The 14752-nt window shown below is 47.5% G+C and overlaps 1 protein-coding gene across 3 annotated transcripts in view; it reads left to right on the forward strand.

The window, feature by feature from the left end:
- Positions 1–14752, forward strand: part of numb (NUMB endocytic adaptor protein) — a 28744-nt gene that overhangs the window by 9630 nt on the left and 4362 nt on the right. For 2 of the 3 annotated variants that reach the window (XM_068717921.1, XM_068717922.1), the window contains exons 2-3: positions 9417–9553; positions 13586–13660. In XM_068717921.1, coding sequence (XP_068574022.1) covers positions 9428–9553; positions 13586–13660 — 201 coding nt within the window. In that variant the 5' untranslated portion in view covers positions 9417–9427. The remainder of the gene's footprint in view (positions 1–9416; positions 9554–13585; positions 13661–14752) is intronic. The other variant, XM_068717923.1, reaches the window with a different exon arrangement.

Consider the following 14752-nt stretch of genomic DNA (forward strand, 5'->3'; position numbering starts at 1 on the left):
AAGGTGTCACAATTGGCTTAAAGACCAACGTGTGGTCCAATAAAAAGGGTTTCAACCTCGCTGTTTTTCTGTCAATTTAATGACACTTTTACTTAAATCAAGTAAAGTGGCTCAAGGCGTCTCTCGGCTCTTTTGAGAGACTTCCTGTGATTCCTGATCACGTCCTGGAGGTTTACACCGTATACGTTGGATCGGTGGTTAAATTGAAAGCGTTGTTTTTTTTTCCACCGTTAGGAGCAGAGGCGGCAGCGCGCTGCGTATGTCAGCGGTAATGAATGCGTTTCAAAAGCTCCGCCGAACACTTGTCGCTCTCCCCCCGATGTGGTTCAAATCAGACGCGACCGTGCTGCTGGTGCACAGGAAGCGCTGAGTGACAGGCGTGCGTGACGTCCGCCACACGACCGCCCGAAACGCATCGCCTAACTATTGATTACGTCATCTTTTTGACGTGTCATTTTTCTCCTGTGAGTCAGCCGCTCTGGAGGAAGTCTGTTTTCATGCCAGAGACAACCAGACCTGTTTGACTTGACGGAAACCGCGTGCGAGTTTGTGGGGCTTGCTTGCCGTAGACTTCTACTTCGGCTGGTTGTAAAGTGAATGTTGACACATGGGACTTTAACCAAAGGTTGTGACTGTCTCTCAACTACTCACTAACCCACGTTCTCTGGGCTCGGGTTTCCCCCGAGCTCACAAACTCGCAGTATCCATACTGATCCGGGAAGTTCAGCCATCGGTTTGTATATGTGCTGTTTAATATATGAGCTCAGGCTCAGCCCCCGGGATGTAAACTGCAATCTTAGATCGTCTCTCTATCTCTGAGACTCTATAAATGCGCTAACGCTGGCTGTTGTGAGCCGGCCATGAGTAGGATTAATAGATCATGTATTAACAGCGCTTTAACTGAGGCCTGGTGAATATGTAACATTGTCATCCACGTGTTTCTTCAGGTCGCTGCAGTGCTTTGGTAGAATACCCAGTGTGTAGTGTTTGACATGGTAATGGCACCGTACTTCTCTCAAAGAACAGCAAAAAACCTAATAATGGAGCCATTTTGGCTCTGGGGCCATGAGGCGCTGTGGTCGTCCGTCTCACTTGTGCATGTGTGTGTATGCGCAAGCTTTGTGTTTTTGAGTGTGTGTGTGTGTGTGTGTGTGTGTGTGTGTGTGTTGCAGTGATGTCAAGGGGAAAAAGTAAACATGGTTTTCATGAGTAGCTTTTTCGCTCCGAGGTTTACTCAGAGTTTCCTAACAGAGGTCACTTCTGGAGTCGGGGGGGGGGGGCGACAAAGTGATCGCCTGTGAGGAGGTTGAGCTTCCGTCCCACAGTCCGCACAACGAATGAGGAGGACAGAGATTCCTCTCACTTTAAGAGAAAGGAGCACATGGCTGTTTTTTTTTTTTGTACAAACTCACAGCCACTTGATAAAGACGTCCTCCCATGGCAGCCATGCTAGTTGGCACCTATTGTGTTCTGAGCAGCAGTCTCCCATAAAGAGTGACCAGGATTGATGGAGTTGGGGCACTCAGACCACTACACCAACCCCCCTCCCCCACTAGCAGGCTTTCAGTCACCATGACTATAGCGTTTACAGCTCTCTTTTAATCAAAACTCCACTCCATTTGACATACCAGCAACCTCTGGCAAGACATTTTGAAAAACAATCACAAAAAAGGCTGTTTTTTTGGGGGGGGGGGGGGGGGGGGGTCAAAATCTTCGGTAAATCTTACAGATGCCTCCTGGATGTGTGCTGTTATGATGGAATCCAGGCCAGAGACCCGGCCCATTGATTCAGTCTGTGAATCATCGCCGGGGCATGCCTGAGGGGAGCTGACGCAGTGACAGTGATTTGCCACTCCCTGGTGCCAGGGTACTGCCCCGGCTGTTTAAATGTGGCCTCAGCTGTTGCCCAAAGTGATGTGTGGCGCTACGGCCGGCCGGTTGACTTGCTGTTGGACTGGGCCCCCCCCCCCCCCCCCTTAATACCACGCTTGGCCGCTCCTAGATACACACACACACACACACACACACACACACACACACACACAAACACAGGCACACATAAAGCCAGATACTGATGTACACACACACAATTAGAGCAACTCAATATCCCCCGTGCAGCAGTTCGGGGCTCTATTTTCTTTCTCTGTCTCAACCCTCAACCCCGATCAGCCATGTGTACTCAGGAAGCGGAGGTCGCCGTGTCTCGCTGGGGGCAGGGAACAGATTGAAGGGCTCCGAAATGATTCAGTGGCGGACGAGGAAGCGAGTGAGCCGTGCAAAACAGTAGCCAGCGCTCCTATTCCCACCATTTCCTTCCTCTGTGGAGAACCACCCATCAGTACCGCGAGGCCTCGTCGCTCTCTCTCTCTCTCTCTCTCTCTCTGTCTTTCTCTCTCTCTCTCTCTCTCGCTCTGGCTCCTAAAATAGATGCTTTTCAGGAATAAAGACGACGCGGCGTCCTGCTGACTTAGGCACGTTTCAGTAGTTTTATTAGTTCAGCTTGCTCTCAAGCCAGTTGTGCTTTTTGTACATTTGGCTGATGTTGACAGAACAGGACGTTACGGTCTGCTGGTCTTGATTGTTTTGCACCTGTCCTGTTGGATGAGCGTCCATCTTTTCGTCATGGTGTCAGGTTGTGTCTGTGGATCACATGTCGGGTCACACGCTGGACCTGGCAGATGAAGTGATTCTGATTATTGTTCAGATCACAGAAGCAGAGAGCAGCTTGCGATGAGTTACACTTGTTTACCGACGGTCTCTGTTTCCAGCCGCTTGGACACACCGTGACTGCTGCTGTTTTATATATCGTTGAGTTGTTTTCTTTCCTTTTCATGCTAGTTATTTTATGTCCAGCCTTTTGAAGTCAATTACAGTAATTGGCTGTGATGAAGGCTGGGGTGATCCAAATTTCGATCTTTATGTAAGTTGTCCTTGTGCTGCTATTTCTCCTCTGGGGATCAATAACGGCAAAACATCTTTTAACAGGAAAAAAAAGTAAAGTAGTTATAAAACCTTAACAAAACACGTATGAGGAAAGATCTTTTATTACTAATGGCCTATAACAAATATTTCAATTGTTGCTTCACTTGCTGCATGTTGAGAAAGATCATTTTATTAAAGCAGCACTACGACCAGTACATCGCCTGACATTTGTCCGTTTTTGAGTGGTTTTGATTCGGCTTAATCACTGAAGTGATCGCTCAAACCAGCAATGTTGCCGGTGCCACGCATGCACAGCTCGTATGAGACATCTGGACCAAATGTGGCTCTCTTGAGAGAAACCAACCAACTCTCTATTTGTGGTTATTCCAAAAGACTCCATTCAGGTCAAACTGCTCACTGAGTTTCAAACTGTGATGCAGTAATTAATTGTGTGCTAATGCATGTGACCCAGACTATATCATTCAGGGGTTAGCGCTAACGATTGGCATTAATGAAGGGAATCGGCCGGACGCCCCATCTCACATTGTTCTCTTGAACTTGAAATGTCAATATCAGACTGTCATTAAATCTATTGCAGCCCTGAGCAATGCCGTTACATGTCTGGGAATGTGATTGTATTTGTTGTACAGTAATAACAACACAGAGAGATGGGCCGGTTTACTTCCCCCTCTGCCGTCGCTGTTGACCCTGATCCTGGTCCCCACAGTCTGTCCTGGATCCTGGCTATTGGGGTTCCTCGTTTCCCTTGTGTGCCTAGCGTTCCCTTTTGATGCACTGCACACTTTTTTTTTTTTTTTTTTTACATAAGCATGCCAAGCCACAAAGCAGGGGCCGGAAAATTGGATTACCACAGTAACGGCATTTTTCAAATTCTCTGTTCATGCGGCCGTTTTGGGAGCAGAACAGACCTCACTATCGCCTCAAGTCGCCCGATAACGGGGCTCAGCAGATAGGAGCGCTGTGCGTTCCGCATGGCCGGCCTCATTGATCCAGGGCTATCCCGTCTATGTTGCTCTCCCAGCTGTAGACCCGGCCTGAACACGGGTAACATGGCGCTCCCTGAGCAGAGTAAAATAGGACGAAGAGTATCGGCTGGCACAAGTCGTGAAAGGAGACAGTGGGGCCTTTTTTTGTCTTGAATTGCTGCCCGTTTTCTCTCACGCTCACTCGCTCCCTTAGCCTCTCCCTCCCTCCCTCCCTCCCTTCCTCGTCTCTCTCTTCTTTTTTTTTTTGTAACCCAACCGCAGTACTCATCCCTAGGATCCTTCTGCAAGGATTAATCAGTTTTCCATTCCTGGAGAGATTATTCAAATACTGTTACATCTCCAGCCAGCAGCAGCAGCAGCACAGCACTGACTGAAGGAAAAGTCCTGCTCCTCCTCTCCACTTCCTCCTCTATCTCTTTACTTTCCTGTTTGTCCCGTGTCTCCCCTCCTCTCAGTGTTCCTGTCTTCGCACTTTACCACCATTGTTGACTCCGTGTGCTTATGACCGTAATAATCCTCCGCTGAGTACGTCGATGATATTGCATGCGAGAGGCTTTAGAGAGCTCCATGTTGTTTTTTTGTCATTCACCAGCGCTCCTTCCTGTGTACATGAACACACAGAGTATACACGGGCCTTGTGTAATGGTCCTCATTAGTGTTGGTAGGAGAACAGCCAGAGACCCTCACTGCACCGCACTAGAGGAGCTGTGACAGCTCCAGCAGGGTTCAGGTCCAAAAGCCTCTCTCCCAGCCCCCCCCCCCCCTCCATGCCTCTCTGTCCTCCCATTTACTCCCTTTTGTAGTTTAGAATAAGGACATTAAAAGTATTGTTTTCATGTTCCGGTTGGTTCTTGGACACGTCGTTGTCTTCTGACACGATGATGAGACAACGTGTTAAAAGTACCTTTTCGTTTCTGGCATATTTAGTTTGTTCCGTCCCAGTGAGTAATTGGACCAAAACATCGGTATTCTGCCAAAGAAGTCAGTCATGAAGAGGCAGATAAATAAATCCAAAGCCGGCGCAGACAGGAAACATCGCGTGTTGCACAAAGAGGGACGCTCGCTTGGGAAAACGGTGCGTTGTGCACCGCAGCGACTTTTGCTTTGTAGATGTACAAACGGCAACATGTAGAAGTTGTCTCGCTGCCTCACTTGAAAGGGTAACACCGGCGCCGTTGATGCCGACACGGATCATAAAACCTATGTAAAGTATTTGCCTTCACAGATTCAGTATTTGAGTCAGAAGCTGTTACTGTCTGTTTCACCGCAGGTTTGATTAACCTCCTTGTTTTGCGTTGGTTTGATTTTTAATCCGGTTAAAAACAAAGGAGGAAATGTCTGGAACTAAGACAAACCTTTCTTAGCTTCCTCTCAGCTGTTCTCTCTCCTGATCCTAAACCTCCGACTCTTTTCCATCCTCATGATTACTTCCATCTGTCCCTCCTGCCTCTTCTTCTAGCTTTCCCCTTCTTTTCACTTCACCGTGTCAGATTTTGGTGCTCCATCTTTGCCTCTCGCCTTCCCTCCCTCCTTGCCTTCATCTCTCTGACTCGCGGGGCTAAACCCACCTCACATGACCCACACCCACCCACCCACCCAAACACGCCGCACCGGGCGACAGCCAGACTTTCCCCCCTCACTGCTACACTTTGCTGCCAAAAGTACTTCACTTGTCGAGTTTATGAAAAGGTTTTTGCTGACGTTTTTTTTTTCTCTCTTTCCATCTACATTTTGTTATGATAAATGCTCTCATTTGAAAGCGGTACATAAACAGACGGGTCCAGAGCCAGTCTGGTTCAGGGGATCTGGTTTGAATCGATGAGAATGCGGATCTACACGCGGCCTGAAAGGAGGGAAACGGGTCAAAAAGCGCAGACATCGTAGGAATGGGACGCCCTGAGCCGGAGGCCTTTTTTCTTCACAGGAGAAGATGTTCACATGTCGTTGGGGTGTTCATATCACATTCCTGCAAACGGTTACTCATGTTGAACACTGGCGCTGCAGGTGCATATGCTTGGCTGAGCGCAAACATTTCGTACATATATATATATATATATATATATATATATATATATATATATATATACACATACACAAATACAAACGTACGCTCTCTTTCCCACGCACACGACTTCATGTGCTCTCACTTCCATTCCTGCTCTCCTCTTCTCTGCAGCGGCGGAGAGAAGGTGTGTGTGTGTGTGTGTGTGTGTGTGTGTGTGTGTGTGTGTGTGTGTGTGTGTGTGTGTGTGGGTTGTAAGCTGGCATAAGTGTTAAGTGATTTAAAAGGTGAGTTTAGTAAAACGCTGTGAGAAAGAGGCATTCATGTTCAGACATCGGCCTAGTAACAGTATCTCTCTCCGTCTGTCCCAGGGATCAATTTAAAGAGACTTTTTTTTTTTTTTTTTTTCCTAAAATGAGATTTCCTGGCAGGAAAATGTCCTTTTGTTCCTGCTCTTCAGTCTGAGCTGGTGGCTTCTTCCATCCCAGAATTTACCACCAGTTATTTGAGAGGCTTTCCTCACCAAACCCCTTCATGTCAAAAAAAACCCCTTCTTTTTTAGAGGAGTTATGCAACAACCAGCTGGCACAAACTGGAAAAAAACAACAACACTTGCTCTTCTGCAGACACTCGAGGCTCGGGGACAGAAAGCTGTCAAGTTCCGATCAGTGGAACTATTCCTCTGTTAGTCCGTCGGGATTACAAACGTGCACAAAACACCGAAAAACACACGTTGCAAGACGTTCATCTCGGCCGTTTGTCGCCGTGACCGACGCCTTTACATACAAGCAGTCACTTGATCCGTCGCTTATATAGAGATTAGTGCAGCTTCAACGTGTTCTGGACAACATTTTCTGATTAAAGCCTGCGTTTCACGTTGGAAAACAAAACGCTTTTGAATTAGTTGCGCCAGAGACGAGGTGCTCCGGAGCAGACAAATGTGTTTCCCTGCTGCTCCTCCTCTTCCCTGTGCAGGCTGGAAGCATGCCGCCTGTCACTGGCACTGCAGTGAGCCCAAACATGATATGACCTAAATAAACCAGTGTGTTACGAGAGAGCGGGACGGCGGGATGAAGCAATGTTTTTTTTTTTTTTTTTTTTCCTCCTCGGTCGTCTTGTTTTCAAACACTTCACTCTACTGCAGGCTACGACTTGCACACACATACACACACACACACACACACACACTGTTATACACACACTAGAAGTCGGACTGGGCTCGTTTTTTTATCGTGACACTTGGCTTCTTACTACAAAACAGGTGCTTTCACACATCCGAGCGCCTTGCTTTACACCTGGTAAGTTGACACTTCTGCCTCCTTTTACAGACGGCTCAGCGGGTCTGTGTGTGTGTGTGTGTGTGTGTGTGTGTGTGTGTCTTACCTGCAGTCGTGATTGTCTTTCTATGAATGACGCTGCAGAGAACGCACACAGTAGAAACATAGGTATTAGATGTGCCGCACAATCGTCTTCATCGAACATGGCGACAGAAATCCACCAACTAGCTCCAGACAAAATCTCTTCTTGAATTTGCCTTGCAAGGCTAGCTGTGCTACCACTTATTTCACTTAGTTTATCATGTGTTAACTTTTTTTGTGTGTGTGTGCGCTCAGTCTATTTGAAGTGCAGAAATATGCTAATTCGCATTGGCAGAGGCTCTCGAGGAGTTTTCCCGGGCTCCGTGGTCCACTCCGGGTCGCCCCTTTTAGTGACAGCAGGAAGTTTGATGTGTTTGTGTGTGTGTGTGTGTGTGTGTGTGTGTGTGTGTGTGTGTGTGTGTGTGTGTGTGTCGGCGTGTCGGCGGGCCTGGTCAGCGCTGAAAGCTCCATTGTGTGTGTGCTGCCCACAGAGCTGGAGCCTGGCACGGACAGATAAGAGAGCTTCACCTCAAACACACTGTCTACCCCCAGCCAGTACCGGCTCCCAGGACAGGTTTCATTATGCAAACAGGCTGCTCAGGCCTGTGTGTGTGTGTGTGTGTGTGTGTGTGTGTGTGTGTGTGTGTGTGTGTGTGTGTCTGTGTGTGTGTCTGTGTGTGTGTCTGTGTGGTTAAGTCGATGCATATGTGTGCGAGTGAACGCTGCTATGTTGCTGCTTGTTCTTTTGTGTGTGTGTGTGTGTGTGTGTGTGTGTGTGTGTGTGTGTGTGTGTGTGTGCGGACAGTCAGCTCTCCTGGATTACAGACCTTTAATCCCGCCCGATCCTCATCAGCTCTGAAGTTCGTGGGTGCAACTTGTTAGTCAAGGAGAATGTGCCGCTCAATGTTAAAAGTCCGATTTGCACGGCTGACTGACTCCTGTTCCTCGGTTACGGGCTCTGCTCAGAGAGACGTGAGCCCGGCTCTCGGTGATGGATGCACCTCTCACTTCTAGTTTGGATCAGCAACTTTTAATTGGGTCTCTGCTTTTTTCCCCCTTCTTTCTGCCGCCTAATCTCCTCCCAAAGCCAAGAAGACATACATGCACCGGTTTAAATTAGTGCTTTTAGCCTAATTATTTGTGCCGTCTTAAGATTTTCAGAGAATGGAGAGAGTGTTTGAACCTGCGCTGAAGTGAGTCCTTGACTCAGCGGTTCTGACTAAGGAATTCTTAGTCGACTAAAAATGAGACTTTGTAAATTTATCCATAAGTTGATTTAACCAACAGATTTGTGTTCTTGGAAATAAGTCATAAAATAAAATACGCAGTGAGATCATTAAAGAGGTTCTGACGGGGCAACAAACATGATGACCAGTGAAAAATAAAGCAATAGTTTTGTCAGATTAGCTACCAATTTATTTGGAGGTTAAACCAAAAGTAAACACTGATAAAGTTGCTCATAAACCCTCTAAACTTGTACAGAAAAGCTAGTTCAATTTGGTCCAAAGCTGGACCAGTAAGTGGCTTTGTAAACTATGGGGGGTGTTTTAGAATGGGAAGTTTGGGAAGTTCATTTTATTTCTTATTTATTTATTAATTGGATTGGAAATATTGTCAGTAAATTTCCTGCAGAAGCCTGAAATCAGAAATGTGGATTCTTAACAGTGTATGTAAATATTCTGGATTGTCATGTATATATATATATATATATATATATATATATATATATATATATATATATATATATATATATATATATATATATATATACTGTGGTAAACTCAACAGGTAAAACGTTCTCTCAGCACAGCAGCAAACTGCCCTCAGTGTATTTTGTTCCCTTTTATTTTGGGCTGCCTTGACTCCAAAGACTTCACCTCTTTTGTTCCTCCTTGTGAGTCAGAGAGAGACAACAGCTCATTGTCTTGTGCGCTGATGTCGGTGTTTACAGCGCTCCTATTTACAGCCTGGTACTCTGGTGGCAACGTGTAGCCTCTGCACTATCGCCGGCTCCTTGTCGAACACGGGACCTCGTGTCGACATACGCCGTTGCACGTGAATTGGTACATATCCCAGACGTACGGACTGTTATCGTTGCTTAATAAAGATGTCTCTCACCACTCACAGGGAGCTCAGCGATGAATAAGCTACGGCAGAGCTTCCGGCGGAAGAAAGACGTCTACGTGCCGGAGTCCAGTCGGCCGCACCAGTGGCAGACGGACGAGGAGGCCGTCCGCAGCGGCAAATGTAGCTTTGCAGTCAAGGTGACTCTCCCTCACACATGAACACACCTGCATACCAAACCACACACACACACACACACACACACACACACACACGGAGTGCAGTGCTGGCCTTATTGTGGCACACTCACACCTCTGAGAAACTTGCATGCTGCCGGGCTCCCCAAGGACGCCGCTTGTGATTAATCACAAGCGTTCAGAGACAGTGAGCACAGCTTTTATCTCGCTTTTTCTTCGCTGTAGCCTTCCAAACCCGTGGGATGTGTGCACACATAATGGATATCTGGCCTCCGAGAGTAATCAAAACCGCTTGAATCATCGGGTGAACCGTGCAGAATTAAAGAAACTGTTTCGTTGTCGCTGACAAATAACAAAGTCAGGAGGCACTGCGATAAGACTCGACTCGTTCGTTCTCATCATGCAGTGTCTTTCTACTCGCAGTATGTGTCTTCGGTGCTGTGCTGGAGTGCAGAGTTTGCTGTGTTTTGGCAACAAAAACCTTCCACTTTTTGCAAACAGAACTGCAACGGTACACTTCCTCTTATCGCAAGGGATCAAAATGCTCTCCTCACTCAGAATAAAGGGGAATTAAATACCACAGAGTGGAGAAAGTAGAAAGTTCTCCTTCTAATATGTGAACGCTGTGGCTGCTCAGCGGATGTGGACTGTAGGCTCCATTACATGAAGGCGTTATGGTGTCGATGCCGCCCCTGGGTTTGCTTTAGCCTGTTTTCTTTGAAGCAAGAAAAAGAGAATTAAAAAAATTATTAAAAGCGGAGGGAGGTGGAAGTGACCGTGAGAGGAGTATAAGGGAGGTACGGTGATGCGGAGCGGGTGTCGAAGTGCGTCGGTTCATGGCTTCAAGTCTCATCTCAACCGGTGTGAAACGCCCTAGATTCAGGATCTCCTCTAAGCTGTATTCCAAATGTCCCCTCACCGCGCACACACACACACACACACACACACACACACACGCATACACCTTCCCTCCCCCACCTGCTTCCCATAAATTGTCTCCCTTCACTGTACTCAGAGCTAGATTTGTTTTCTCACATTTCTTTTTATTCACCGCTTTCTTCAAGCGGGCACATTGTCTTTGCCGTTTGTCCTTAAAGACACAATATTGTAAAAGAGGCTTCATTAAAGTACTGCAGGTTCCTTTTCATTTTCTTAAAGAACACCGAAAGACAAACCACTGCTGTGTGATTGTAACCACCAAACCTTACTTAAACTCGGTAGATCATCGCTGTAGGGTCTAGTCTAAAAGTCTTCTCGTAAGCAGTCGCTGAGTCAAAAAGAACATGAGCTTTATCTCTCACTCTCCTTCCTTCACATACTTCTGCAGCCTCTCACGCTCCCCCACCATTTTTTTTTTTTTTACCTCTTACCTCTGCACTGGCTTTCTTCGTGCGGGTGCAACCTACCATGCTACTCCTCTGTGTGTGTGTCCCCCACCCCCTGCTCTTAGGTGCCTCAGAGGAGCCCAGTCGAGTGTGGGCTGGAGTAGTCGCAGTGAAATGATCACCGACTGCCGCACTAAAGAGCGGCCGATAGAGGGGAGGAGAGGAGATGCAGTGGAGGAGGAGGAGGAGAACGGTTGTTTCAAAGTGGTGTGGAGAGAAAACGGGGGGGGGGGGGGGGGGGGGGGGATGAGCCTTTAATGTTGTGGTTTGGGGGCTTCCTCCACTCCCTCTTTGACGCAATTCTCCACTGATCCACATCTGCGTTTTTGCCCCCCCCCCCCCCCCTTTTTTTTTTTTGTACGTGTACGTTTTTGCCTTCCAGCTGAAATTGCAGTGACAGACAATTATTCATCAAGGTGATCGTCAAAGGCGGAAAAATGTTGATTTGCTTTTTTTGTTGTATGGTAATGTCAGTCTTACGAGACGGCTGAAGCCTGGAGATGGATGCGAGAGCAGATTAAATTGCTCACGCGTGTTGCTTACCAACTACAACGGAGAAGGAAATGAGTTTATACGTCCTTGGTACGTTTAGATCCATGTAGACTTATTCATATGGAAATGAGTGTCTGCAGATATTCACACATTGGAAAGGAGTTTTGTAGCTAGAGGGGCTGATGTGTGTTGTGATACCTTTTAGAAGGAGCCAGCTGAGCTGTTATAGTATGAAGCTAACTGCTGTTTTGGGCTGTTCTTTTATTCAGTCAGTCCGTTGTCTTGACCCTTGTCCTCCTTGTCCTCCTTATCGTCGGCCGCTCCAAACGTTTACATATTGTGAAAGTAGGAGCATCCCGGGGTTGCGCATCTTACCGCTGCTGGCCCTCTACAGCTGGACAATGTAAATACAATAGCTCTCGTCTTTCCTCATCGAACACAAACGGCGCAGAAGCAGCGACGGCACAAGAACACAAACATCATGATGTATAAACTGAATCTAATCCCGGCCCACTCCGGGATTAGAACTAATCCCGGAGTGGGCCCGCAAACCGACCTGTATTTCAGAACCAAATTACCCTACACATGTACGACAAACAGCTCGGGAGATATTCATTATTTATTTTTATTTTTTTTTAAAGTTGCTTGGATTGAGTGCATCTGTGTACATGTGAACGTCTCCGCCTCCAGATTGCTGCTGGAGTACGACGCTACACCAAGCATCTGTTGTGACACTCCTCTGCGTCTCACTCATCTCACCTCAGCTCCTCGTCTCCTGATCCCTTATTAGCGACGCTGCTGCTCTCAATGTCCTCACATCCCCCAGCTGCCTCCGCGCATCAGTACTGTCCGTGTGTTAACGTGTGTGTGTGTGTGTGTGTGTGTGTGTGTGTGTGTGTGTGTGTGTGTGTGTGTGTGTGTGTGTGTGTGTGTGTGTGTGTGTGTACACACACGTGTATTCTAACACGGCGAGAGTGTGACTCACAGCTGTGGTGTCACACTCTTAAAATAGCAGGGCCGGAGGGCGGGGGGGGGGGGGGGGGGGGGGGTGAAAGGCGTGGGTCAGCTTGTGTGTGTTTGTGTGTGTGTGTGTGTGTGTGTGTGTGTGTGTGTGTGTATGTGTGTGTCTATAAGGAAAGGGTAAGGACTTCCTCCGCCCCGAACGCACAATAGCTACTGGGGCGGTCAGGGTTGTGACTCTGGAGTGACACACAGCAGGGTGTGATGCTGCTTCAGGTCTAGGAGGGATGGATGGAGGGAGGGAGGTAGGGAGGAGGAGGCAGCCTTTTCCGTTCATTCAGTTAAAGTCCTCCATGTCCTCATGTCCTCATGTGGGCTGTTACATGGTTGGAGCTCAGGGTTTCCCCCCTGAGCTGATTCTGACAGATCCTGATGCGTCTCGTCTCCCTATTAGTTAGATTCTAGATGTTATCTCACTTGCGTGTCATTATATATGCGGCATACGTGTTGAAATAGGGCCTCTGCTTCTTTATCCTTGAAGGTTAATGTTATACGTAATGCGATTGCCCATCGTCACTTAACCATATCAGCCGATACAGATCCTTTTTGTCGGATTTGTCATCGGGGATCAGAGGCCAGAAAGCGCTTATTTCATGTTTTTACTGAATACCGGCCAAAAAGCGTTCCACAGATCAACTACGGTCCGTTGCTCCACTATTCCCCACCTGTTTTCACTGCGGGAGGCCTTGAAGATTACACAATCAGCAGAAAGTGATCAAGCGGCCTGATCTTAGTTGTGTTGTGATGTTCGTCATACGAGGAAACGGCAGCTCCCCCCCCCCCCCATGCGTTTGTTCTCCTCGTGTAATCTCTTCCTCGTAGAATCACACACTTGCTGTTAGATTTACTCGTCCGTTTGCATTTCTCAGGGAAGCGTTTAGCGTTTTTCTCTAAGGACAGAATTAGAGATCAACTAGGGAGCAGTTGAACTGCGATTGACCTCAACGTGGTAATTAATTAGGTGTATGAATCACCAGCCTACCAGGGGATATTAGACGGTCTTGACTCATTTAAATAGCCGATCTCACTGCAGAGTTTATTCATGTAACCTTACTTGAGAAGAGAGAGCCACAGGAAAGGTCTGTCCCAGCATTGCTCACTGTCTCTCTCTCCCTCTGTCTGTCTCTGTGCCCTGCAGTACCTGGGACATGTGGAGGTGGAGGAGTCCCGAGGCATGCACATCTGCGAGGATGCAGTGAAGCGGCTTAAGACGGTAAGTTTCACTAGAAAACCCCTCCGTACTTCCAGGAACGAGGCGGCTAAACACCAGACATCCTCCGCCCCCCCTACCCCCCGCCCCCCCTTTTTTTTAATCTTTTCTTCCTATAGTTTCCATCACAGTGCTTCTTCCACGACATCCTACTGACTCCTTCTAACGTTTCCTTTACTTCTCAGCAGCCCTCCTTCATCCCGTCACCAAGCAGTTTGGTTCTTTTCATTGTTTCGACCGCTGTTTATTCCTGCCTAGTTTGCTCTGTACTGTACATCGGCACAGTGCGGCCGATTGTTGCCGTTTTGTCGGTGAGGGTCTCCACCCATCGTGACCCTCTGAGCGTCTCTTCCTCTCTCTCTCTCTCCTTGCTCTCCTCGCACAATGTCTCAGCCAGAGGAGATAGGCCGGCGTGTACTTCCTGCTACAGGAGATTCCGGTTGAGTTGCGCAAAAAGAACAAATTCCAGTTTGGGGAGCGAGGGAGGGGAAGGGGTAGAAGGATTTTTCTTTCCACGTTGTGAGTTGCCAAGACTCCACCCGAGTCTTAGACTGCTGTGGGTACATGAGGCTGACTCTCTGTCGAACCTGAGTCATGAGTCTAAAGTCTAAATTTGAATTTCAGTACTCCTGCTTGAACTGTCAGCGACCAGCTTTCAGTTTCAGTTTAAAGGGCCGAGACTCATGGAGAAGTCCCGCCTTCTGTTATCGATACCGATTCTTCTTGCTTCATGACATTGTGTGAAGGGCCTTTTAAGCCCTTTTGCATGTTCGACTCAACGAGCCGTTGAAGACCACTTGAGCTATTGAGAGCAATTTGTTAGTTTGATTACACTGCAGAACATGCTTGAGAATAATGAAGTGTTTTTAAGTGAATACAATTTAATGGACAGTAAAACACTGACATTGTCAAACCAGTTAAGGCAGAACACTATGATAAAGCGGAAGTTGTGTAGTGCAAATGAGAGGACACACACACATGCAGCACTATGTTTTCCTACAGTGCTATACACACACACACACACACACACACACACACACACACACACACACACACACACACACACACAGGAAGAAGTGAACCCAGCAGCACTGT

The sequence above is a fragment of the Cebidichthys violaceus genome, unplaced genomic scaffold (assembly GCF_023349555.1).
Source record: "Cebidichthys violaceus isolate CVI_PGR_0920_01 unplaced genomic scaffold, fCebVio1.0.p SCAF_22, whole genome shotgun sequence".
In the NCBI taxonomy this organism is placed as follows: Eukaryota; Metazoa; Chordata; class Actinopteri; order Perciformes; family Stichaeidae; genus Cebidichthys; species Cebidichthys violaceus.